This window comes from Camelus bactrianus, chromosome 22 (assembly GCF_048773025.1).
Source record: "Camelus bactrianus isolate YW-2024 breed Bactrian camel chromosome 22, ASM4877302v1, whole genome shotgun sequence".
Taxonomy (NCBI): Eukaryota; Metazoa; Chordata; class Mammalia; order Artiodactyla; family Camelidae; genus Camelus; species Camelus bactrianus.
The window spans coordinates 30,394,732-30,420,330 of NC_133560.1; the positions used below are offsets into that span (position 1 = coordinate 30,394,732).

A 25,599-nucleotide genomic window follows, 5' to 3' on the forward strand; every position below is an offset into this window, starting at 1 on the left:
AAATTTGTGAAGCTAGTACCAAGACCTCTTGCATGTTTGGCCCCGTTTCCCCGTTCCTGACAGCTTATTGAGCGTGAGACGTGCTCACAGCTGTGAACAGTATTTGTTAATCCCTTAGACTGTGACTGAGTCCCCAGGGAGGAGTTTGCATCCCACAAGGACACCACACGTCAGGACAAGTGGCCGCTTCGCAGCAGAGCTGAAACCCGGCTTCAGGACCAGCTGGCACAGGCTGCAGGTCGGCTCCGACACCTCCCTCCACACAGGAATCCCTGCAGGATGAAGGCTCCCCCAGCCCTACTGCACCACGAAAAGGCAAAGGCCCAGGCACACATATCAAAAGCTGTGTTTAATTGTAAGGTTCCAACAGAAGCAAGGCCAAAACTGCAAACTTCAGGAACTAACATCTGCCTTTGAATTCCTTGACATTCGTCAAACTTCCAAAACAGAGAGGAAAAAAGAAAGATTCCACACTCTTACACCGATGTACAAAATGGCTTAGAGGAAGGCGCAGTCCTTAGAGGGAGGGTGGGGGGTCCACTCGGGCCCTCGCCCCAGGATGCCCTGTGACTGCATCCGGGATCACGGCCTCCAAGGCCAGCACCTCCTGTAGGGCCAGTAGGCCCAGCTACTCCACTGCTCCCCCACCTGTCAGGCCGCCCGTTCTTTTTAAAGAAACACACAAACAGGTGGAAGACATCTTCTGTTTTTTAGCCATAAACACCCTTTCTCCCTCAAGAAGAATGGCCGACAGAGACAGTGAGTCTGTCTGGCGCTGGTATTGTTTGGAATGGATCATGGTTGGGCCCGCCGGCTCTCTCTCTGCAGCACAGCCACGGGATATGCAGGACACAGAGCCGGGCTGCTAGGGCCAGGGAGTCTATGTGCCCTCACCTCTCGTCGTGGACGGGAGGGAGCAGGCAGGGCCCTGGCGGTCAGCAGCCCCAGGCGCCTGTCCAGGCCCCGACTCAGTTGCCAAGCCATCACACAGGGGGCCGGCGGCATCTCTGTCGTGAGGTTCGGAGAACCCTGTCCGTGAGGTAGAAGACGCAATGCCAGTTCCAGAACATCCTCCCACCTTCCAGAAGCTCCCCGCCTGTGCTGCAGCTGGAGGTTGGCGAGGTGCGTGCACTGGGTGGGGTGCTGAAGAGCGTGCAGGTACCCACGGCGAGGATGGGGGCGAGTTCCTCGAAGCTGAAAGGCAAGATGGGGCCAACCGGAGAGGACTGAGGGGCAGCTGCGCCCTGGCCTGCCTGAGGGGCAGTCCAGGGGACTCGCACCCCAAGAGGCGACACTACCAGAATTTCAAAAAGTCGTGGCTGTTTATTAAAACGTGGAGGAGCTGGAGCACAGGCGCTGGGCACTTCCCAGGTGATGGAAGGGCGTGAGCAAGGCTTGGCCGCTCACCAGGGCTGTCCTCAAGGCCCCCAACCCAGAGGCGGGTCCAGACCACCCAGCCGGGGACAGTCCAAACCCCTGGGGGGCCCTGACGGGCAAAGGCGGCCCTCCTTCAGTAGGCAGGGCCCCTCCCTCTCCTGCCCCAGGACCCGAAGGGAAGCAGCAGCGGGATAAGCACCAAACATGGGCGCAGCTGCAGCCACCGGGCGACTGCCACCCCCTGCTCGCCTGGCGGTGGCCTCAGCCGGCCCGGGGCGTGCACGGCCACGAGAGCTCGGAGCAGGGCTGGGGTCTGAGAGGGTCCCAGGCTGGAGGAGAGCGAGGAGCCACGGGCCGCCCGGATGTGCGCATCCGCTAGACCAGAGCACCAAGTTTGCAGGCGCGGGGCCGAGTCTGCGCCCCTCCCCTAGGCCGAGGGGCCCGGCAGGCCCGTGGGCTCCGGGGCGAGGCCAGCTGAGCTCTCCGGCTCCTGGAGGGGCGCTGCATGGCCCGTCTCCTCGGGCGCAGCCGGTTCCGGGGACTGCTCTGCGGGCCGGGGGGACGGGGCCGGCTCTTCGGCCCGAGGCTGCTGGGAGGGGGCGGTGTCTGAGTCGGGCCGGGGCTGCGGGCCGTCGGCTGAAGCCGGCGCCCAGGCGGGCTGAGGTAGGTCCTTCTGCAGGAGAAGAGAGATGGCTGGTTGGGAAGGCTTGGGCGGGCCGCGAGGATGAGCGGAGGGCAGGAGTCCCGCCCCCCGAGGCTGGAGGTGCCTTCCCGGGAAACCCAGACCCCAGCACGGGCCGACCCTTACTTCTTCCCCCTCCGGAAACTTCCAGAATGAACCCACCCGTTCTGTGGCAAAACCAACACCCACCGGGACTGAGACCTTTGGGGACGGTGGGCACTGAGCCCAGGAAGCCTTCCAGAGGGCCTGGGAGAGGGTCCGAGTGTCAGGCTGACTGACCGGGGAACCTGGAGGCCTGGGGCCTCGTGCATGTAACAGGTGCTTGGGGGCCACATCTATGTGGACAAATTACACACATGCCTGACGGGCTCAGAGCCCCCATCGGGATGGGACAGGTCTCCTAACTGGGCCCGCAGGAGACACCGCAGACCAGCAGTGTCCTTGAGAGTCACGAGGACACGGCAATGGCCGTGCACTAACAGAGAGGCCTCTGCCCCTTCCCTCTTTTTTTTTCAAGCAAGAACAATAGCCCAGCTGGGGCCCCTCCCGCAGCAGGAGCAGGTGCGGGCACCAGAGCCCCGTGGCAGAAGCATCACCTCCCGCGGCCGCGAGCACGTCCCCCGCACCCCCACCGCAGCCACAGGAGGAGCCCGACACCCACGACAAAACCCTGCAGAGATGGGAGACACCGCCCATGGGATGTGGGCTGCAGGGTCAGTGGCAGCGCCAGGAGCTCTCACTCAACTTTAACTCTAGTTAGGGCTTATCAGGCTATTACTTCTCGCAGACAGTCATAGCAAACTGGTATTCACCACAAAGCCGCTGCCCGTCCAGAACACGCCCAGCTCCCTGCGCCAGAGCGCCAGGGCACAGCTGGTGACGAGCGTGCAGGGCACCAGGTAGAGGAGGGCGGGCTGGCCGCGCTGCATGAGTGCCAGCGCCATGAACGTCACCAGGAGGCCGATGCCATAGGCTGCGGGGACAGAGACGGGCAGCGCATTACCCAGCCAGTCCCTGGGCCCAACACCCACGCTGCAGGAATGAGGTTACAGGGATGGGAGGCGCAGAGCGCGCCAGGGCTGCGACCCCAGGGCCTGCCGGGGGGGGAGGAGGGGACACGGGTGTTCGTGGAGGTGCAAACGTACCCAAATATCTCATTTTCATAAGCCTCTAATTAGAAAAATAATTCAAAGTCATGTATGTGCAAAATAAGGGAACCAATCCTTTGATAACCGAGTTGTGACTATACAATAACGGTCCCTACAGAGCACCTGGGAGGCACTGGGGGTGGAGGGCAGGGCTTCTGCGCTCTGCTCTCATGGTTCAGAACAAAACAACGTGTGTTACTTACGGACATGTGAGTGCAAAGGCATAAACACCCAGACACATGTGTAGACAGTGTGGAGAAAAACAAGAACGCGAAGGTGGTGAGAGGTCGGGGCCCGCCCAGGCGCAGAAAGGGCAGGCGCGGTCTGCGCTAACCCTGCAGCTGTGAACGTGCAGTTATTCCAAATAGACAGTTATAAGAAAACACACCGTCTGCGGGACATCTCGTCCAAGGCGAAGAGCCCGTCTCCAGCCCATGCTTCCCCTCTGGGCTGCCTGCTCCGACCCTTACCTGTGTGCTGCCCAGTGACAGGCTCAGCAGGGAGAGCCCCCACTTATCTGCCAAATCAGGGTTCACATGGGGAAAGCTCTGCAGGGGCTCCCGAGGGGGGCGGCATGAGAAGGGAAGGGTCAGGTTGGACTGCCTGGAGCTGCAGGAACCAGGTGGGAGTGGGCGGATGCCAATGGCCCAGAAATACACCGGGAAGGCCGGCTTACATGGCACTGATGGGGTCTCCCCTCACCGGGGTCAGGCCGCGGGGCCTGTGCACTCTGCACCCCCGCTGTTCCTGAAGAGCTGACCCCACTGGACAACAGAATGAATGTGCACAGTTTTAAAAACAACTGGGTTGACCTGAAATGAGGAAATGTCCTTTTGGCGTAAAGGGCTTTGGTAACAAAAGAAACAGAAGACAAAGGAAAAAAGAGGAAGACAAAGACAAAAGGAAGGAAAAACCATGGAGTGAGAAGTGAACTGTGACGTGGATGCAGGCCTGTCCCCTTGACCCAGATGGAGGACAGGCGAGGCTGAGCCCCTGGGGAGGGGGCTTACCGATGGTGCAGGCCACGAAGTAGACCCTGGAGGACTGCACCTGGATGTCGAAGCGGTGGCAGTAGGCCACGAGCAGCCCTGGGGGAGAGAAGACGTGGGCCAGGCTGCAGCCCTAGTCGGGCCCGGGTGGTTCCACGGGAGGAATCAGGTGCCCTGCGCCCCTCTCCAGCTCAGCACAGAGCTGGGGCCATGCTGCCCGTGACGCGTGGCGGGTAACCCAAGACCTCAGGCGAGCACAGACCCCAGCACGGAGGCTTGTGGTGGGGTGGAGGGGCCGGGAAGGTCCCACCACGGGATACAGGCTGGCTGGCGAGGCAGGTCTGTGCAGCGGGACCACACAGCAGGGCTACCCCAGAGCTCCGACGGGCCACCTCCCTGCTGCACGCACCCGCTCAGCACCGCGTCCACCCCTGGGCCCCTCTGGCCTGACAACTCCAAGGCCACCCAGGCCGCCCAAGCCCAGCCCCAGTACCTGGGACCAGGATGTCCCCGAAGCCCAGGAGGGAGAACGGCCGGTCACACAGGGCTAGCGGTGAGGTGTTCAGTCTGGGCACCTTCAGGACCATGGGGAGCTGGGGAGAGCGGGGAGGCAGCAGTCTCCAGGACCCGCCGAGCCCGCTGCTCACGCCGGCTGGCGCCTCGACCATGGGACACTACGTACCTTCTCGTGGGTGGCTGAGTCCGAGGGCCCGGTGGCCACCTCCACCATGATGCTGTTCCCGCTCTAACAGAAGGGGGTGTCAAAGGGGCTGGGGCGGCTCAGAGGGGTGGGAGCGTGGGCGGGGCGGGTCAGAGAGGGGGCGGGGCGGGGCCGGGCAGCTCAGAGGAGTGGGAGCAGGGGCGGGGAGGGGCGGGGGTTGGGCCCACCTTGGTCAGGAAGGGCGTGATGAACACGAAAAAGACATCGTAGATGAACAGCACCAGCAGCAGCAGCGTGCAGGCCTGGGGACGGGGCGTCCTGAGGGCCGTGCTCGGGACACCCAATGCCTTCCCAGCACATGGACCCGCCGGGACGCGTCCCCGCCCCCACAAAGCTCAGGCCTCCCCCAGGGGGACGAAGCCCTTAGGCCGCTCGCTGCTCAGGAGGCAACATCAGGCTGAGGCTCAGGGAGAGCCAAGGTCCAGGTTTCCAAGTTTCTGATGGAAACCCAAGAACGGGGCCGGCAAGGGACACGCAGCCGTGACTGGCTGGTGGTGGGTTTGAGGAAGGGTCACCTGTCTGCACGTTTCCCCATGTGTTTCTGAGTTCTTCCCACCGGGAACCAGTGCCAGCTGTGTGCTCGGCCCTACGCTCTGCCCTGCCTGGTGTCATCTGGTTTTCCCTACTCTGTCCACCTCACTGCGCCCGCCCAGTTGTCCCCTTGGCCACGTGGTCACTGGTTGCTGTGAAGCGACTCTACAGCTGATCCTTAAGCCCTGTCACCAGGGAGGTGGCTGGGGGACAGATGAGCAAAGATCACGCCGCCCACGTAGGGCCAGGCTCAGAGTCCGAGGCCTCAAGGAGGCTCACGGCAGGCAGGCACTGGGCTGATGTGAAAAGGTCCTGTTCCCTAGTCCCAGGAGCACCCCTGCCCCTCCCCAACAGGGCTCTCACCTTGAACGTGGGGAGGCGGATGGTTTTCAAGGTGTAGAGGCAGAAGGCGATACCCAGCGCATCCTGAAGGATCCAGGCCCACCTGGAAGGCAGCACAGCGTCACCCTGGGGATGGAGCTCCACGGAGAGCCTCCACTTGCCGGCCCCGCCCCGCCCCGCCAGCACCTCAGCCACCAAGTCCAAGCCGCCCCGTGAGCTGCGAAGACGCAGGCGCTGACACAGGCAGCAGCTGAGGTCCTGAGACCCAGGGGGACGGGTGGGCAGCACTGGCCGGTAGGAACAGGAGTGAACCGACCCCCGACCCTGACACCACAAGGCCAGAGAGAGGCAGACATGTACGAGGATGTCTGTCCCTCTGCAGCCATGTCATCACACCCAGATAGCAGGACACAGGGCAGGGGTGCAGGGGAGAGGGACTGGGCATCCACTGGAGTCAAATTTCCTTTCAGAAATACTTTAAAATATTTTTTGCTTTTAGAAAAATGAAACCCCCAGCCAAGCATGTGCCACACAGACTGTCTCAGGAAACGGGCTTGGGGCTGCTGGGGCCCTAAGGACAGGGTCTGGAGTCCGTGTGGGAACAGCAGATCCCTTCGCAGCCCCACCTTCAACAGGGCGCCCTCCTCAAGGGGCCACTTCCGAATTTGCAAGTTAAAGCCACGTAATGAACCCGGCTGCTTAAGCTGCTCATCAGCTTCATGGGGTCTGAGCGGCTAAGCCGATGAGAGCCTCGCAGGACAAGGAGCAGGGTCTCGGCCGCCGCGTGGGCGCCAGATGGTGGACACCACAGCCTTTTCTAATTTCACGTGAGGGAGCAAGCCTTCTGGCTTGGCTTTAACCGCGAGAGTTCACGTTCTCTTTGTGTACAAAGGACTCAAAATATTTTCACGTTTTCCTTCTGCCAGTTAAATCTGTTGTGGCTTAAATAGCAGCACAGCCAAAAGTGTTTAACTGCCTCAGAGAAGCTGGGAGAAAGTGCCAGATGGTGTCAGTGACGGCAGGCAGCGGGGGCGGGACAGGCGCCGTGTCCCCGTGCCTGGGCGCCGGGCCACCCTGTGGGCTTGCTGCCTCGATGGGGAGGCCGACCGGGGGAAGCGGGTGTCTGGGGGAGCAGGCCTGCCTCCCTGACCTCCCTGGGACTGCAGCCAGGCTGCCCTAGAGCCCACGGCCCGATGCCCTGGCAGCAGTGTGGGCGGCACCCCACGTCCAGATTACAATCGCGGCTCCGTGGCCCGGGGCCGACCGCAGGGCAGCCATAGCCGAGCGGCCGTCAGCCGAGCCCAGGCGGCACCTGGACGGCGTGCGGCCTCCACGTCCAGATCACTGACAGGAGAGCTTTTCATAACCCGGGCTGGCCTGGCTCCAGGAGCCCCAGTCAGACGGCTTGGGGTGGTCAGAGCACCCGAGGACAGCACCACCCCCTGCCCGGGCCTCCAGGGCTGCACTCACTGGTCCTCGTTCCGGAATACGCCCCACACCACGCTGACAGCCACGCACAGCAGCGCCAGGAGCAGCGTGAGGACCTGTGGGCGCTTGTGGAAGTAGGGTAGGCTGTTGTCCGGAACCCTGCAGGCGGGCGGGGGTGTCAGGGGCCTCTGACCCTCACAGCCCCATCTCTGCCCAGCACCCCGAGGGCCGGCTCAACTCCCGCCCCCAATGCCCTCAGCCTCCCTGCATCTGGCCTCCTGCTGAACTCAGGGCTCTGTTCTAAGGGGCCCCACCAGCCTGCCCACCTGGCCCCCACTTCCTCCCCTTCACCTTGTCCGTGAAACTCACCTTCCCTCACCTTGTATTTCTAACTGGGAGGCTCCCAAGGGCAGGGCAGAGAGGGTAGGGCCAGGTCTTAGCGGGGAGTGGCAGTCACTAAGCCAACCCTGCCCCAGAGCCCACTGTCGGGTCCCAGCCCCAACAGTCCGGCCTGCTGTGGGCCCCCGCTCTCTCACCCTGAGCCCTGCTTTCTGACCCTAACCTGACCTCGTCTAAACCTGCAGTTTCCCACCTGCTCCCTGAGAGCCGCCCCCCACTGCCTCCCCACTCTGCTTTGTGCCTGAGACCCGTGAGCCCCGTGCCAGCACTGAGTGAGCACCACTTGTATGCCCGCACTGTGCCCAACAGACCGAGGGCCGCAGTAGAGAGGCCTTGGCACCACTGAAGCCACAGAGCCTCGGAGACCAGCTGACGGGACGTGGATGCGGATGGGCCAAAAGGCACAAGGGGGGGTCCCCGCAAGCAGAGTTGGGGGTGAGGGCCGGGTGGGGGCTGCCCCCAGGGGCTTACCTGCATTTGCAGAACGGCAGCCTCTGGACGAGCGGTGACAGGCAGCTGTAGAGGCCTGTGGAGGAGGCCAGGCAGAAAATCCCAATGATCGCGTAGACTGCAGGGCAGGGCGGACAGTGAGGGGCGGCCCGGGGTCCCCGGCCCAGGCCCAAGCACCCATGCCCCTGGGCCAGAGGGTCTCCCCAAGGAAAGGGGGGGGCAGCCCCACCCGAGGGGCCTCCTCGAGGGCCGGAGACAGCGGCCAGCACGCGACCCGGCCTCCCCGCGGAGCCCCGGGGCGGGCCCGGGCGGGCGCACCGAGCTGGTCGTAGAAGTGGTAGAGCAGCACCAGCATTGAGCAGCACGTGACCACGAAGACGCCAATCATGGCGGGCGTCACGTCCACCGCCTCATCCTCCTGCTTCGCGGGCCCGTCGTCCCGCTTGTGCTTCACGTACCTCCTCGAAGGGCGCGGGCACGGGCGGGTCAGGGGCAAGGGGCGGGGCGGGCATTGGGGCGGGTCAGGGGCACGGGGCGGGGCGGGCAGGTCAGGGGGGCGGGGCGGGCAGCGGGGCAGGTCAGGGGCACGGGGAAGGGACGGGCAGCGGGGCAGGCCGGAGGGCGGCTCACCGGGACACGACAGCCACCCCCTGCCCTGAGGGCTGGCCCCTGCCCACCAAGCGCGCCCGGTCTCTCCCGCCCCCGGCTGGAGCCAGTCCACCCTCCAAGAGGACGGGACCAAATGGGGCGCCGCGGGAGCTCTGGTCCTCACGGTGAGGGCTGCTAGAGGTGGGGCTGCGGTCCCCGGGGCCGAGCCGTGATGGCCAAGCTGGGTGGGAAGCTGGGAGAGACCCTCCACTCCCTCAGGAACCCCCGGACCCTGGCCCTGTGCCAGCCCCACCACGGGCTTCCCTGGGCTGCCAAGGCGAGGTCTCCAGTGTACGTCCCTGCCTGGGTGGGCCCGGACCCTGCACCCTGGTGGCAGAACAGAAACTTGGGAGCACGACCCTCGGGGCCTTTCAGCGGCTTCCTGGGTATTCACAGCAGCTGTGTTCCAGACAGCTCTCAGGGCATGTGGACGCCCCTCTTGTAGTTCCTTCCCCATCATGCATGCACGCACCATGCAGGGCACTCACTTCCTCACGTCCCGGCTCCCGGCCCAGTAGCCCCCAAGAGCGACAGTGCCCACGGCCATGATGAAGATGATGACCATGTTGTAGTCCAGCATGGGCTCCTTGGGTGCGTACAGCGCTGCCCGCACCGCCTGGCCGAAAGTCTGCCCAGGAGAACACAGCCGAGCTTCAGGTCGGGGCGGTGACCCAGCCCCTCCCCAGCCAGGGAGCCGAGGCCAACCCACGCCAGGGGCTGGGGGCCGGGAGACCCTGCCTCGCCCCACACCCTCACCCACCACTCCTGACCCCAAAGAAGTGGGATCTGCCGGGACAAGCTTTGCACAGGGTGGGCGAGGGGCCCATGGACCCTGCACCCAGCCATGTGTGTGAATGAGGTGGGTGCAGCCTGGGCGGGATGAGATGTGGAGCCTGCAGTGGGGATCGGGACATTTGCTGTGAACCCTGGAAGTGTCTGCAAAGACTGGCTCTTCCCATGTCCCCTGTGTGCTGAAGCTCGCCTGCTCGGGACCCAACTCCCCAGATCAAACGGCAATGGGGCCTCTGGTCCGTGGGGCCAGGCAAGTGTGAGCAGCCAGGAGGGCATGAGGAGGGGTGACGCGCAGGGGCTCTGGCATGTGGGCAGAGAGCCCCTGGGGCGTGGGCAGCTGTGGCCGGGCAGAGCCTCTGACGCCAAGGTTCTGCTGCTGGCGCTCACAGCACCGCAGGCACACCGCTCCTCGGGCCTGGACACGGCTGCAGGCAGGAGTGGGGCTCCACCTGGAAGATGTCCAGCATGTCTCTGTGGCTGAGCAGGGCCACAGGGATGCCGATCTCATCATACTGCGTCTTGTTGCCTCCTGGGGGGACCTGGGGGAGGGGTGGGGGAGGGCAATCAGAGGCCCACGGGGGTGGGGAGGCTGCCAACTCGCCCCACAGCTCAGCCGCAGAGCCAGCTCCTCTCCCCCAGAGAGCAGAAGAGTCCCTCGTGTGTCCTTGGGGACCCAGAGGGGAAGGGGACACGGCCAGGAGGGCAGCCTGCGGGCTCAACCCCTCCCGCTGGGGTTGGGTGGCACCAGTCGGCCCAGAGGGCCTGGGGGAGAGGCTGCTCCTCAGATGGCACGCCCAGAGCTACACCCCCAGCACTGCTGGCCCCCCAGGCCTGCTCAAGACCACGGCCTAAAGGCCCATGCCACAGCAAGGAAGCCAACTCCTCATCTCCCCCCCGCCTGCTCACTGCCCCCCGCCTCAAGCCCTTGCCCGGGCCGGGCTTCCCAGGGTCTCAGTGGCCGTACCAGCGCCTCCTTGCTGACGATGAGCAGCCCACGGGCCCCACTGCCCTGGGCCAGCCTCACTTTCTCGTAGAAGGTGCAGTTCCCCCGCGCCACCATGGGGAGCTGGTTGGTGAAGCCTTTGGCAGGGAGACTGGAGGGAGAGCAGAGCACGGAGGCCGTCCAGTCCTGCACCTGCAGGAGAGACTGAGGGAGGGTGGCGTTCACGCCACTACCCGGGGGCTCCAGGCCGCCCACACAGCCTCATCTCGAACCCCCGTCTCAGCCCCTCACGGCGCTGGGGGTGCTGCACACGCACACCTGTGCACACGCACACACACCCTGAGAACCAGGCAGGCTGGAGGGGCGTGGGGCAGCGTGTGCTCAGGGGAACCACTCAGAAATCCTCCCTGCGTCTCTCCAGTCCATTACTAACACCACAAAGGGCAGGTGGGAGCGCTGGCCTCTGTGGGGAGAATCCACCCCGCAACTGAGCCCCTAGTGGGCACTCCGAGTCCCTCTGGGAGGGGTGAGGCCAGACCAGACAGCAGCGTGTCTGGGCTGCCCATCCACCCCCTGCCCTGACTCCTCTCAGGACCCCTCTGCCAACACCCCCGTCCAACATGGGCTGGGGGGTGGCTGGTGTCCCCTCCAGGGGCCGATCCTTGGCAGGGCCCTGACACCTGTCCTTTATGACCAGAGAAACCAGGGCCCAGAGAGGTTAGGGAGCTCCTCAGGGGAAGCCCCTGCAACACCAGCGGAGGTCCTTCCTCCGTCCCCAGCAGCTCTCTGCAAGGTGAGTCCCCAGAGGCCCCAGGGAGGGGCAGAGGGATGGCGGCAACTGAGACAGACAAGACCCTGAGGCAGATGCCACGGGGGGGGGCCCCCAGGGAGGGCCTCGGCCGGCACTCACCGCTTTGCTGAGGTCGTGCGGCAGGTGGGCCCACTGCGGGTTGTACAGGATGCAGTAGTCCTTGCCTCTGGGGCCTCCTGTCTCGGGCACCACGTGCACCATGCCATACTCACAGGCCACCTGGATGAGGGCGATGGCAGAGGGCTCGGCTCGGGCTTTCCCACCGCACCACCTGGCTGGGGACAGTTCCCTCCCTCCAACAGGACAGCCAGGGCCTGACCGCACACGTCTTAGGGTGGGGACACCAAGGAGGGCCAGGGAAGCCTCCTCAGGGAGACCTGGGTGCTGACCACAATCGTGCCACGTCCCTTCCCTGGGGTTCCAAGGGCAGGAAAGGGGGAGCCCTCCTGGGACTGAGGGGACAGGGGATGAGAGCCCCACACCTCTGTCACCAGGCAGGGTGTGTCAGCAGATCCGTTCCCAGGCCTGAAGGGTCTCCCGGCGCCCCAGCAGGTTCAGGGCTCACCCTAGACCCACAGGCTCCTGGGAAAATGGCCTGTGAGCCACCAAGCTAAGGCCCTGTGGGCTAACACTTCACTTTCCCAGGGGATGGCGGAGCCCAGGTCATGTGACCAGCACCTGACGGGGCCCAGGCCAGTGGGTCACAGTCCCCACCTCCACGGCTCAGGGTGTGGCAGGAAGGGCACAGTGTGAGGGGCTGGGCTACCCTGGGCGGGGGCTGCTCCAGTCACAACAGATGGAGCCATGGGGGCAGCAGCAGGACCCAGGCGGCCGACTGCATCCCCTCCCCAGCACATCCCGGCCAGCAGCGCACCACTCCTGAGAGCCGCGGGCAGCGGGACTGCCCGGGCTTCCTGGCCCACCACTCCCAAGAAGGGGGCCAGAGTGCCGGGGGCCAGCCTCCAGTTCCTCCTGCTAAGGTGTTCACGGAGGGCCTCACAGAGTCCGCATGGACCCCCGCCTGCTCTGACATGGAGTAAGGTCTAGGGCGGTGGGCTGATTGTAGAGGACAGGGCGGCCGGACACACCGGCCAGTGGGGCCGTGGCTCCGAGTCTGAATGCAAAGCGAGGCAGAGGGGCAGGAGCCCGAGTCCCCAGAACACTGGAACCCTCCCTCGAGGGCAGTGGGGTGGCCAGGGCCTGGGGCAGGAGGGGCTGGCTCTCACCTTCCCCGTTTAATGCCAAGTGGCTCTGTCTATGTGAAACAGCAGCGCTTCACAGAAGTGTCCCCACTACCTGCTCGCCCTCCCTCCTGCCCGGACCACTGTGTCCCTTCCCACACGCTGGGCTCGGCCGGGCCCACAGAGCCCCCACGAGGACTCAGTGGGTTTCACAGCATCAGGCCCAGGTCCGGGTTGCTCTGCCCCTGGGCAGGCTCACCCTGGGTCAGAGGGAGGAGAGGTCACAGAGAGCCTCATGCCAGGAGCCCAGCCATGTCCAGGCATGGGCCCCGAGCCCTCCCTGGCCCTTTGACTTCTTGGGGCTGGAAGGACCTGACTGGACCCCAACTCGCGCACTGCACACTCGGTCGGGCTCTTGGGGCCTACCCTTCCGTGTTGCCTGGAGACCGAGACGGGGACCACACTGCTCAATGTCCCTGAGGATCTGCCCTGGAGACAACATGTGGCAGCAGCTTGTCTGGCCACATCCACGTGCCGGGGACGGACCCATGCCCAAAGGTGGCCTCAGACTGCGGCTTGGGGGAGCTCCAGCTTGGCGGGGGTCCTGAGGGTCAGTGGCCTTGACAACAGGCCTGGCCCTTGGTGAGAGCACAGCAGGGACCTGCGGCAGGATTAGGAATCCCAGCCCCCAGTCTCTCCCCACCAGACCACCCCCAGACCAAGCCCAGCCCTGCGCTCCTGCCCAGGGGCCATCCCTGCTCACAGCCCCCGGCACCCCCTCAACCGGCTCCCGCAGGCAAGGCCTATGCCGCTCTCAGCTGTGACTGCAGAGCTGGGCAGTTACAACAGAGGCCAAGTGGCCGGAAAAGCCCAACATGGGTTTGGTCCTTGGGAAAACGCTTGCTGACCCCTGGTCTACGGGGTCCAAGCTGCTGGTGAAAACAGTCCTTTGTGTAAAATGGGGATGGACATAAATATTCCTTTTTAAAGAGATCATTTAAAAGCAAGAATGAAAAAAACTTTTTAAGCGGGGAGGGTATAGCTCAGTGGTGTGCTTAGCATAAGCACAAGGCCCTTGGTTCAATCCCCAGTAACTCCATTAAAAGTACATAAACCTAATTCCTCTAAAGTAAAATTTTTTTTAAGTTTTAAAAAAATGTAAAAGCACAAGTGCAGACTTCACAAATCCCCCCCCCCTTACAATTTGCGTTAAGAAATAAACCAGAGAGTGCAGTTTCACTGTGAGTGTGGTCTCCTCCCCATGGAGTTAAAGGGCTGGGGGAAGTTCTTCCAGAGGACCCGGGGCTGAGTGTCCCGAGTTCTAGCACGGCCCATCCCAGTGTGGAGAACCAGAAACAGTCGGGACTACCAAGGAGGGCCACCTCCTGACATGCCGAAGGTTCGGCAGCTTCTGGGGAAACTGTGCCTCAAGAGGAGGAAAACATCCACATCAGGAGGTTCAAGAGCAGCTAACAGGTCCAGGCTGAGAGCACTCTTCCTAAGATGGCGAGTTCCAGGAGAGCGTGGGATAATTAGGACCTGGGAAGCTTAGGAAAAGATGTTCAGGTGGAGGACAGGGAGGGAGGGGGAGCGGGACGGGGCAGGGGGCAGTGGAGGGGCGAAGGGGCAGAAGGAGCTGGGGCAGATCTGCTGAGTAGCAAGCCCCACACAGACCTTTACGGGGCTTACAGCACCTGGGGGGTGGGTCTGCCTGGGGAGGTCCAGCCCCTTGCCCAAGGTCACAGGATGGTGGAGGGTGAGTTTAGGGCTGTGAGCAAACAGTGTCCTGCCCCGGGGAAGGTGAGTCTCACTCTACTATGAAGAACCATACCCAGGGTTCTGTTCTAGGAAGAGCTGGCCCAGGGTCCCCCCTCACTCTCTCCAACACTCTCCATGGCCCCCTACACTCAGGATAAAGTTCAAAATCCTCAGCCAGCCGGGAATAAAGCCCAAACGCCCCAGCACATGAGCCTTCCAGCACCCGGACCCCACCTGTCCAGCCCACTCCCCTGCACCCCAGCCCAGGGAGGCCGCAGGTTCAGCCTGCCCTTTACCCTGGGGCTGGAGCCACTCCCACTGCCGCTCCCTCTCCGGCCCCCCAGCTGAGGGGGAAACCCCAGCCTCCCTGCACGGGCACCTGAAGGGCCTCCACTGCGGTGACACCTTTCTCAGGTGTCACCACCGTACCACCCCACAGGCCAGCTGCCGTGGACCTGCACCGTCTCTAGATCATCTGGCCCTGCTCCCATCACCTGGAACACCCTCCTTCTACCTTCGTGACCGAGCAAACTCCTACTCATCCTTCAGAGCGCCCCTTGGGCGCCCCTGCCTCTGAAAAGCATTCCTAGGCAAACTGAGTCCCTCCTCCGGTGGCGTTCCCATGACCCTCCATCCACCTCTCCCTTTGCCCTCGTTTGAAACACCTGGAGAGCTCAAAGTCCCTGCCTCCAACTGCTCAGGCTGCTGAGGAGGATGAATCAACAGGGCTGGGGGAAGTCTGAGAGCTGGCAAAGAAGCTGAGGAGGGGGCCTCCTAGAGAGCTACCGGGAGGGAGGGACAGCTAAGCTGAGACCAGAAAGATGACCAGGGAATTCAGGGAAACAAAGAAGACCAGCGAGCAGAGGGCCTTCAGTATAGAGGCGGAAAGAAAGGGGAGCTTCCTGACAGCCAGATCACAGACGCTCCTGAATGCACCAGGAACCACCAGAAGGCTCTCATCTGGACACAAGCCCTGACACACTTTGAAGGAGATCACTCCTGCCACGTTGAGTATGAACTGGGGATGCAGCGGGGGACAAAAGTGGCCTCGGGGAGAATGTCAGCCTCCTGGAGCAGAGGTTGGGGGTGGGCTGGAGCAGATGGCTCAAGGTTAACAGCCCAGTTTGTAAGGTTGTTTAGGGGCACCATTTCCTGAGCTGTGGGACCCGGAAGAGAGGGAAGATTAGGAAATAAAAGATACGCTTATGACAATGTACATCAGCCGTCTCGTGGCCAGTCCCCCATTTGCACCGGAGACCCTTAACTTTAAGCAACCAAGAAGTAGCATGCTGCGCGTTCATGACCCCAAACATCATCTCACTGACTCCGCACTGTACACTTATCCTCCTTTTGCAGGCGGGCAACTGACGCTCAAAACGGGGAACTCCCTTAGCCAAGGTCACAGGAGGAGAAGATGGGGCGGCGATTCGACCCCATTCCAGGACCCCAGTCGCTTCCCGACACTGCCAGACACTGGGTGCCACGCTGGACAGTTTACCACCACCATGGGAGGGCCGAGGTAGCATCGCGCCCAAGGGGAAACTGAGGCTCGGAGAGCGGCAGCCCCCTGGCCAAGGCCACGGAACCAGAGAGGGGCATCCCGGGCTACGGTTGGAGACGCCGAGACAGACCAGCAGGCCCGGGGGGAGAAGGGGGGGGCCCCAAACTTCAGACTCGGGCGGGACCAGGTGACGGTGAGGCAGGGAAGGGCTTCCAGGCGGGGAAGGGAGACGGGCCGGGGACAGGCTCACAAGGTCACGGACGGACCCCGGGCCCGGGGGCCGCCCGCGAGGGGGGGCGCGGATCCCCGAGGCTGGACCCCAGGCCGGGCCGGGCGGGGCCTTGCGCGGGGCGGAAGGGCCGAGGGGCTGGGGCACCGCAGCCGGCGGGGCCGGCGGGGTCGGCGCCGCCCTCACCTGGGCCGTGAGGAGGAGGAAAGCCGCCGCTAGCCGCGCCAGCGCCGCAGCCGCCGCCATGTCGCCGGGTCCCCGCCGCAGGCGTCGGCAGATGTTTCCCAGCAACGCCCCGGCGCGCTCGCGGCGTCGCGCAAACGCCGTGCGTCCGCCACGCATGCGCGCGGGCAGGGGGCAAAGGGCACGGCGGGGGCGCCTGCGCACAGCGGCGCGGCGCGGCGAGATGGCGGTGAGCGTGCAGCGGCGCTGGCGGGGCTGGCGGGGCTGGCGGGGCTGACTCTGGCCGCGCTCCCGGACTCACGCTCTCTGCTTCCCCCGCAGGACAAAGAAAAGAAGAAGAAGGAGAGCATCTTGGATCTGTCCAAGTACATAGACAAGACGATCCGCGTGAAATTCCAGGGAGGCCGCGAAGGTGAGGCCCCGCCGCCCGTCCCCTCCCCGACCGCATCCACGAGGAGTACCCGCGGCAGTACTGATAACGGATGCCTGGGCCCCGCTTTAAGCGTTTGGCCCTGACAACTTGTGCCGGCCAGTTGACGGCGGCAGGAAGTAGGAACGGTAACGCCCCTTTTGCAGGTGGAGAAGCTGGCCCAGAAAGGGGACCGACCTAACCTGAGGCCGCAGTGGTTGGGCTTCACGACTCCGCCTCTTGTGGGTCCTCTCACCAGGCGGCTGCTCCAGCTCCTCACTGGTCCCTCTGCACCAGAGTTTCCCAGGCTCGGCGCTGCTCACATTGGGGCCACATTGCTTTCCTCGTGGGGGCCGTCATGGGCACTGCGGGGTGTAGAGCAGCATCCCTGGCCCCACCCACCCGATACCAGGAGACCCCCCCCCAAGTCCTGACAAGCACAGATGTTCCCAGGCGTCGCCCAGAATTGCCCCAGTTGAGAACCCTGTCCCTAAAGTCAGTTTCAATGAAGCTGCCAGGTGGACCTGTTAGAAACAAACCGCATCCTGTTCACCGCTGTTTCAGGGTAAAGGATCAACCTCTTGTACCTGAGTAAAGCAGGGAGCTCTTGACTACCACTGGGCTGTAAAGGTACCTGTTTTTCCTCTGCCTGGAGTGCTCTTACCAGGATTACTGGTTGCCGGGTTAATTCAGTCATTTTCTCCACCAGCGACTCAGGCTCTTGCTCTAGGAAGCCTTCCCTGACCCCCTACACCAGGTCAGGCCTGTTTATTATAAGCTCCAGCTAGCACCTGGCACGGCTTGCAGCTTTATGAAGCTTTACGCTCGTTGTGGGGGGGCTTTAACTCTGCATCTCCCGCTGGAATCTGGTGAGGAGACAGCAGGAAGGAGGTCGCGCTGCAGGCTGGGCAGCCCGTGGCAGAGCCCCAGCTCATCCGCTCATTGGCTGTGGAACTTTGGGCAGGTTGCTGCCCTCTCTGAGCTTCAGTCTCCTCATTCGTGAAAGGCTGTTAACTCCACGCACCTCAGCAGCAGCAACGAGATTAAAGGGTGAAAGGCGACTGACGTCTGGCTGGGCTCCGGGCACTTAGGGAGCGCCCAGTCTGCACCCTCCTTCTTCAGCTGCCTCTGGTCTTCAGTTTCGTCTTGTAAGACAGGGACCCAGACGCCTCGTCCTCTGAGACGTGCATGACTGGGCAGCATCAGGGCGCCTAGAGACACGGCGCCAGCCAGTCAAGGTGCCCGGCGCAGTGAGAGTCTGAGTCCGCACAAACCCTGGCACCACGCTGGCTCTGGGAAGTGTGCAGAGACGAGGCTCCTGCTTCTGAGGGCACCTGTGTTTGTCTTCCACACTGCAGAGCGAGTGGCCACCCGTTAGCAGCTTAAATGACACAGATTCTTATCTGACAGCATGTGGGGCTCTGGGTTCTGGGTGCCTGGGGCCCAGGTCTCTGCCAAGGTTGCAGTAAAGGAGCCCCTCTGCAAGCCTGTCTCGCGGGCCCACCCACCGGTCGATCCCCACAGTTGTAGGACCAGGATCCCCGTCTTCTGGCTGGAGTTGGCCAGGGACCCTCTGGGCTCCTGTCCGCAGCGCGGCAGTCTGCTTCTTCAAGACCAGCGGGAAAATCTCGTTTTTCAAATCTTTTGTCAGAAAGAGCCCATTCCTTTAACTTCTCACCTTTCAGGACAGGACCCCACCACCACCGTCTCCCTTTATTTTCACTGAAAGTTGACCAACTCACAGACCTTAGTTACCTCTGTGAAGCCCCCTGTCTCTGTCATAACCTGACCATGGAGAGACATCCCATCGTGTTCCCAGGTCCCCTCCCACACCAAGGGGATGGGGTTCCCTAGGCTTGTTCGTCAGGTTGGGGGGTGCTGGCTCTGTCTCTGTCTCAGAATCCCACCCACCTGCCTCAGGGGTCCCATCCCGGTGGGGAAGGCAGACCCTGGGTGCAGGCGCGCTGCTTTGGCTGCAGCCAGTGCCCGAAAATGTTATCACATTTGTCACTCCAGCACCCCGTTAGGTGCTGTCATGGTATTGGATCCACAGGAGGGGGACGAGCAGGAACAGAGCTGGGCTCTTGCTCAGGGGGGGCTGGCGCTTTCCCTGTGGAAGACCAGACAGTGAATATTTTCAGCTTTTCAGGGCAGACGGTCTCTGTCACAACTACTCAACTCTGCTGTTGGCAGCAGGAGAACAGCCACAGGCGACACTTAACAAATGGGCGTGGCCAGGTGCCAGCTAAACTACAAAACGGGCGCAGGCAGATCTTGCCGACTCTTCTGGTCGGGGTGGTTTGGGGTCAGCTGTCACTGCTCCCGTTCCAGGGGCCCTTCCCTCGCCTTCCCTGTGGTCCCCCGCCTGTCCTGTCCCTGGAGAGGCTGCTCCCACCTTGTGTCTGGCTGGGGAGCGAGCCCCCTCACCGGGGGGTGCCCCCGTCTTCGTGTGCTGACTCCCCAGTAAAGCTGGCGCCTGCCCCAGTGTCCGTAGCCTCACGCCTCTCCATTTCTCTTCTGTCCTCGGTGATTCCGACAAGCCAGTGGAATCCTGAAAGGGTTCGACCCGCTCCTCAACCTCGTGCTGGACGGCACCATCGAGTACATGAGAGGTGAGTGAGCCGGCAGCCCGGCAGCGTCCTTGCCGGGCCCTCCTTGCTGTGCCAGACCCGCCAGGCGCCTCGCGGGGGACGACCGCGAATGCGGCGCCCTGCGGGCGAGCCGCCTGCTTGCTCTCTGCAAGCGTCAGGAGGCCACCGTCTCAGGGCCTCAGAGACGGGGCAGCGTTCCACTGGCCTCATCACCCGTCCCGAGCGCGTGCTGGGGCGGTAGTGTGCCCGGTGGGGCTGCACAGCTGCGGGGGCGCTGTGAGACGAGACAGCGGGCTGTCCAGGGCTCGGCCAGCCCTCTTGTCCCTTGCCCCTTATTCCCTTCCCTCCAAGTCCCCAGGCCCTCCGCACATGGTCCAGCCGGTCCCGGCCCGTTAACCAGCAAGTCCTCCAGCTTAGCCTGACCGAGGCATGAAGGGGGCGTGGGCAGGGGTGGGGGTCTTGCCCCCCAGCAGCTGTTGACGTTGAGTCACAGGCTACCCTGGCTGAGACTTCACCCAGCCGCTCAAAAGCGTCGCAGACCAGTGGGGAGGGGCGCTCTGTGGGAGGAGCGACCCCGTGGGGCCTCTTGCTTTGCCCTTGTTTTCTGTCTTCCCGCTGGTCTGCCCGGAGGGCCCCCCCCCCCGCTGGGATCCTGGCGGCCTCCCTGGGGGTCGGCTTTCTGGGTCAGGACAGGCTCACCTCACAGGGCTGCTGGGAGACCAGGTGAGTTGGGGTGTGCCCCTGGGCCACCGCTGCCCTTACTTCTGGAGAGCCTGCTCCCACGGGGCCCAGGCTCCGGAGCCACACCCCGACTCCGTCTCTGATCGCACTGGGCCTGGGCGTCGCAGTGACAGTAATGGAGACTTAACTGCCGTGACCTCAGAGGGGCGCTCCCTGGAATGTTGTCACCTCCTCAGGTCACTCCCCCCATGTGAGCAGCGCAGTGACCCTGGGGGTGGGTGGCGGCCCGCATGGCTTCTGGGATTTTGCACATGGGTTTTTATTCTGGTTGCACATCCGAGAACATGGTCCCCACCGTCCCCCGGGTCATGTTCCTGTCGTAGAAGGAGGACAGCTCTTCCCGGTCCTCGTGGTCCGTCAGGGAGAGGCCCTAGGCCTGCCCCACCGGCTGGCACCCCCACCCGACCCCGAGGCATGTTTCCCATCCTCCCAGGTCTCTGAAGCTGGCGCCACCTCCCTGCCCCTCTTCCCCCGCAGACCCCGATGACCAGTACAAGCTGACAGAGGACACGCGGCAGCTGGGCCTGGTGGTGTGCAGGGGCACCTCCGTGGTGCTCATCTGCCCTCAGGACGGCATGGAGGCCATCCCCAACCCCTTCATCCAGCAGCAGGACGCCTAGCGCTCGGGGTGGCCGGCACGCTGCTTCCCCGGACTCTGCAGGGCTGCCCTCCCACCTTACTGGCCACCCGCAGGACCGGAACTTTCCTTTTTGTATAGATTGTGTTTTTGTTTTCTTAATAAAACTGCAAACCTCAAGTGTCCAGGAGCCCTGGAATCTTGCTCTCCACCTTGGTTTTCTGGTAAAACCTGGGTCCCGGGGATTTGGTTTGTCCAGCAGTTCCTCGAGCACTGGCCTTGGGCCCTGCGGGGCCTGAGGGGCTCAGAGATGACCGAGTGCATGCTGTCCTGACAGAGGGACAGGGCATGGAGGCTGGAGCCTTTGCAGAACCCCCCAGGCCAGCCTGCGTTGCCAGGAGCGTGGATGGGACACATGCCTTCTCAGTGGCCCCACCCTGCCTCTGCCTTCTCCCTGCAGGGCTGCTCTGTGCTGGCCTGAGTGGTCCCCAGAGCCAGGTCCTTCTGGCTCACATTCCACATACAGCCATGACCTCACAGAGGACGAACCAGAGGAAGCCTGGCTGTCCGCCGGGCCCCACGCCTGCCCTCCGCTGCAGCCTGAGGAGCCCCCCGACCCCCCTCTGGGCCGTGCTCACCAACGCCCCCGTCCGCATCCTCAGGAAGCGGGGCCTTTTCCAGGCCCTGGTTTCCCAGGCCCAGTGTCCCGGTTAGGACCCTGCCCCCACGGGATCCTCCCTGCTGAGAGCAAGTGTCTGGCTCATCACTTGGGAGGGCTGAGGGTGAGCAAGAGGGAGGGGCCGGGAGTGAGAGTCATGCTGGGGGGGATCGTAGGCCGGCGGCCCCTCCACTCACAGCTGGGTCACCCAGGAAGCTGCCACAGAAGGGGACCAGGCTGCAGGGCCTCTCCCACTACCTGTCAACTGCTGCCACCAAGGAACCTGAAACCAGCTGCCTTATCCCCGGATCCGGGCTCGGCTGTGGCCCAGGCAGCGTCGCTGCTGGGGATTAGCTGTGGGGCCGAGTGCCCACCCCCCACGCCCACTTCTCAGCTCCCCCACCCAGGCCCTGCCATCTGGCAGCTCTGCCTCCACCGGCTCCCTGCCCCCTCATCAGCGGCCTCGGCCCCAGGCCCAAGCCCAGGCAGCTGGGCGGCGGGGGCGGGGGGGTGGGGAGGGGGGCCTGGGCTGGCTGGGGGGTGGGGGTTGCAGCCCCCGGGAGGCTGTAACCTAGAGTCTGGCACAGCCCACCCGCCAGCATCCAACCTCCATGTCCCGCACTGGGGGAGCGATTCCCCCAAGCCCGTTCGACAGCTGGGGGCCCAGGACTCCCACAGGGAGGTCACAGGATGTGGGGACAGAGACCTGGAGCCCAGAGTGTCTGTTCTCACCACACACCCAGCAGCTTGTCCGAGGCCAAGACACCAGGGCTGAGACTGAGACCTCGGGGCCAGAGGGGCCTGGCCTGGCCCTCGGGTTGGGGCTGGGGGAGCGGTGAGGCTGGGAGGCTCTTCAGACCTCATCAGGGCCCGGAGGCAGCCCAGGGCCAGGACGGGAGGATGCCTGCCTTGCCAGTCCCAGCTTCTCTCGCACAGGAAGCAAGGCTCATCCCTGGCGCCTCCCTGCCCCGTGCCCACAGCCCTCACAGCGGCCCCCCAGGCTTCAGACCACTCTCTACCCGCCCCGCACCTCCCAGCAAAAGTTGCCGTGCGCAGCCACGATCTGGGGCTTCAATCCCCTCCCACCACTGGCTGTGTGGCTTAGAGTAAGTGCCCCAGCCTCTCTGAGGTCTGCTCCTTCTCTCTTAAGCTCAAGAAAAGACACTGAATGTCTGCTCCCGGCCAAGCAGTCCGCTCCTTGGCCAGGTGCTGGGCCGTAGCAGTGTGGAGAGTCGGGTAAGAGAAAAAGTCTGTGTTCAAGTCTGAGGATGAGCACAGAGTGCTCTGGGGGCCCGAGAAGGGGAGCCCCTGACCTCCTGGAGGCTCAGGCAACACCCCCCAGAAAGGGGGATTAAAAAGAGCTTGTTCCACAGAGCTCTTTCCACCCTAGAGAGTGAATCACTTTGCCCTCGTTTGTAAAAGACTGTAAATAACCCACATACCCATCACTTGGGGATCTGCTGTCTAAACCCACGTTCCTCCGGCCAAATCCAAAGCGGCTTCTTAGAGAGGTAGATCTCTCTGGGCAGGGGTCGATCAAATACAACCACAGATTCCCTCCAGTTTCCCTCACGAGAGAGGAATTCTATTTCTGCCCCCACCGGAATCTGGGGACTTGCTTTGATGATAAGAATATGGTGGTTTGTCACAACATTGTAAACTGACTATACTTCAATAAAAATACATATATACAAAAAAAAAAAAAAAAGAATATGGTGGAAGTTATGTGAGGATTCAGAGCCCCATTTGCAAAGGAACCTGGTGGCTTCCACCTTTGTCCCCTTGGAACGCTGCCCTGAGGCCACCGTTGTGGAAAGGTGGACCAGCTTACAGAGGTCGGTGGAGGTGGTCTGCGGCTCCTGGAGCACAGCCAGCTCCAACTGCCCATGGATTTGTGAGAGTCTCAGCTTCTAGCCCAGGTAACCCTTCAGAGGAGCTTCGCCAACCCACAGAATTATGAGGAATAACAAAGTGTTTTATGCCACTCAGTTGGGGGATTTTGTTACGCAGCAGCAGGTCACTGAGACTTGCTGACAGAGGCTGGTGACAACTGCAGAGTGAAAGCAAGTAGCAGACTGGTGTTCCTGGTGCAGCGCCGCGTACTTCAGATGGTCATTCTGAAGAAGATCTTGAGTTTCTATGCTTTTAAATATATAGAGAAGGAGCATGTGGACTTGGGCTTGAAGATGGTGATCAGAGGGGAATGATAGTTTATCTTTAACATTTTAATATTTCACAGGGAGAAATTTAATATTTTATATTTTATATTCAATGTTACATTGAAATTTTAATATTTTACAAGGAGTCGGAGAATGAGATGGCCAGAAGCAGATACAGAGACGCAGAGAGAGATTTAGGGTGACAAGGACAGGCAGACACAAGGGTGGAGATTAGATCAGGAAGGAGGAAAGAAATCAGGACACAGTGACACTGGATCCCACCCTGCCCGCCCTCCTGGCCAAGGTATAAATCCCTGGCCCCATCCAGCCCAGCCCGCCAGCCCACCATGCCGCTGGGAGGATGCCTGCTGACCCCTGCAAGGATCCCACCCTTCCAGCTCCCTGTCCAAGGGCAGCGCGCGCCTCGAAACAGCAGGCGGGGGCTGCGCCCAACAGACTGGGGGCCAGCCTTGCTCCACGTGCCCACGGTCACCACGACCCACGGCTTCCAGGTGCTGGCCCAGAGGCCTTGGGTGCTGTCTGAGGAGGCCCCGCTCTGGGACGCATCGCCAGAGGCCCTCGCAGACAGGGAGAGAGGGTCAGACCCTAGCCTGAGCCCAGACCAGCCGGAGCTCCCCAGGACCCCGCCCCACGGCAGACTGCTGCGTTTCCCCAAGGTAGGCAGGCTCTGGACGCTGCTGACCGGCAGCCCGCCTGTTCCCCCCAGCTGCCTTGTCCCCCAGACAGCCTTGGTAACAGGATGGGCTGGCACACACCTTCTGTTTCCCTTGGCCCTCCCCCAAACCCTTTCATTATCCCCATTCATGGATGAGGAGGCTGAGGCTCAGAGAGGTTGAGCAACATGTACTGGGTCACACAGCCAGGACCCTAACCCAAGGGGTGGGCTGCCTCCAGCACTGTCTGCCCCCCACACCCATCCTGTGCTCTAAAGCCTGTCTCATGGGAGCAGAAACTGAGCCCCAAAGCTAGCTGGGCGGGGTCACATGCAGGGGTTGGGGCAAACAGAGAGGGGAAGGAGCCATCTACCCACATGGCCCCAGGAGCTGAGAGACAGCAGGCCCCTGCTCTCTTGGCCAGGTCGGGTCCTGCCACCCACAGCCCCGGGGAGCCTTCACTCCACCTTGGAGGACCAGCCTCCGCAATGCCGCAGAGCCCTGTGCTCCCCTATGGCGACCGGCACAGGGATGTCCGTCTCCAGATCTCCTGACCAGCGAGGCGGGAGAGGAATCCAGTTCCACTTGGACTCAGATGTGGACGTGGATGTAAAAGGAAGAGGCTTTTCTCACCGGGGAAACTTCGCAATCAGGGGTGGGGGGGGTGGGGGGGTGGCACCTGGATCCCTGGGGCTGTTGTTTCCAGCTCAGGCTGGCCCAGGGTGAGAGTAAGGGTGGCCCCGCAGGCCTGGCCCTCCTGCTTCCTGCTTCCTCCCCAGCTCCAAGCCTGCCCCCACTCTGCAGGAACAGGCCCCCACCCCCGCCTCTCCCATCAGACCTGGAGCATCATGGGGGCGGGCTCTGACACTCGATAAACGTGCTCTGCTGACAGTGCATTCTGGCCTCCCTGTCTTCCCATGCTTTCCGCCTGTGTTCAGGGCCAAGGTCACCACCTTGAGTCACCCCCACCAGCGCCCACCCTGTCCCCAGCCATGCTGACGGGAGCCAGCAGAGGTCAGGCCTCATCCAGGAATGAAGAGCCCAGGCAGAAACATTCCTGGCCTGTCCATCAGGAGGTCCGACAGGAGGGGGCGGGGAGGGGGCTGGCGACCAGGAGCCTGAGATACAGGAGGCATAGCTTGGGCCCCACCCTCATCGCTGAGAAATTCTGAGTTCCCCTCCCCTGCCCCCGTCTCCCCCAAAGCACCAGATCCACACCACTGCGTGTCTTAGAGGAACCCCCAAATTAACGTGCCCAAGCTGATGGCCCGCTTCTGCCTGCCACCCCCAAGCCTTCCTCATCCGGGACTCAGTCCCCACAGCGAGCCCTCTTGCGCAGGTCCGAAGCCCTGAGGTCGCCCTTGAACTCCCTGCATGCACTTGCCAACAGCTCTACTTCAGAACTTAGCCTGACGCATTTAATAAACAAACTGGCTACTTAACACCAACCCAAACTCAGAAACCAGAGGAGGGAGGAATATGCCCCACCTACTGTGTGAGGGCAGCATCAGCAAAACATGTCAAAGGTACAGCAGGAAAGGAAAACCACTGGCCCACATCTCTCATGACTGCAGTTGCAAGCATCCCTAACAAAAGCACCAGCAGACTGGATCCAGCTGCCTACACCAAGGGCGGTACGCTGTGACTGCCCTGGGGGTCTGTGCCAGGAGCACAAGG

At 62.8% G+C, this 25,599-nt stretch overlaps 2 protein-coding genes across 7 annotated transcripts; one reads left to right on the forward strand and one right to left on the reverse strand.

The window, feature by feature from the left end:
• Window positions 1-334: 334 nt before the first annotated feature.
• Window positions 335-16,274, reverse strand: SPPL2B (signal peptide peptidase like 2B). 6 transcript variants are annotated; one of them, XM_074351205.1, is made up of 15 exons: window positions 16,117-16,274; window positions 11,361-11,480; window positions 10,472-10,654; window positions 9,957-10,046; window positions 9,204-9,343; window positions 8,386-8,528; window positions 8,089-8,185; window positions 7,261-7,377; window positions 5,812-5,893; window positions 5,085-5,159; window positions 4,879-4,941; window positions 4,690-4,789; window positions 4,218-4,295; window positions 2,872-3,032; window positions 1,665-2,050 (listed from the first exon to the last, which is right to left on the reverse strand). In XM_074351205.1, the coding sequence occupies exons 1-15, from the start codon at window positions 16,270-16,272 to the stop codon at window positions 1,805-1,807; spliced, it is 1,851 nt and encodes a 616-aa protein (XP_074207306.1). In that variant the 5' UTR covers window positions 16,273-16,274; the 3' UTR covers window positions 1,665-1,804. The 6 variants fall into 6 exon arrangements, with proteins under 6 accessions (XP_074207304.1, XP_074207303.1, XP_074207302.1 ...); XM_074351206.1 differs by having other exon boundaries at window positions 1,911-2,050; window positions 2,805-3,032; XM_074351203.1 differs by lacking the exon at window positions 2,872-3,032 and having other exon boundaries at window positions 335-2,050; window positions 10,472-10,642.
• LSM7 (LSM7 homolog, U6 small nuclear RNA and mRNA degradation associated) lies at window positions 14,921-20,611 on the forward strand. The gene is made up of 5 exons (XM_010966665.3): window positions 14,921-15,211; window positions 15,557-15,719; window positions 16,435-16,525; window positions 19,063-19,134; window positions 20,332-20,611. Exons 2-5 carry the CDS (start codon window positions 15,615-15,617, stop codon window positions 20,472-20,474), a joined length of 411 nt encoding a protein of 136 aa, XP_010964967.2. The 5' UTR covers window positions 14,921-15,211; window positions 15,557-15,614; the 3' UTR covers window positions 20,475-20,611.
• Window positions 20,612-25,599: the final 4,988 nt, after the last annotated feature.

Bases quoted from the DNA above. Each gene is read 5' to 3' on its own strand.
- LSM7 (XM_010966665.3), top strand. From the start codon at position 15,615: ATGGGGCGGCGATTCGACCCCATTCCAGGACCCCAGTCGCTTCCCGAC. The intron at 15,720-16,434 runs GTAGCATCGCGC...CTTCCCCCGCAG, and splicing joins ACCACCATGGGAGGGCCGAG to GACAAAGAAAAGAAGAAGAA. The intron at 19,135-20,331 runs GTGAGTGAGCCG...CTTCCCCCGCAG, and splicing joins CACCATCGAGTACATGAGAG to ACCCCGATGACCAGTACAAG.
- SPPL2B (XM_074351201.1), bottom strand. From the start codon at position 16,272: ATGCGTGGCGGACGCACGGCGTTTGCGCGACGCCGCGAGCGCGCCGGG. The intron at 10,655-11,360 runs GTGAGTGCCGGC...ACCCTCCCTCAG, and splicing joins CGCACGACCTCAGCAAAGCG to TCTCTCCTGCAGGTGCAGGA. The intron at 9,344-9,956 runs GTGGAGCCCCAC...TCTCCTGGGCAG, and splicing joins ACATGCTGGACATCTTCCAG to ACTTTCGGCCAGGCGGTGCG.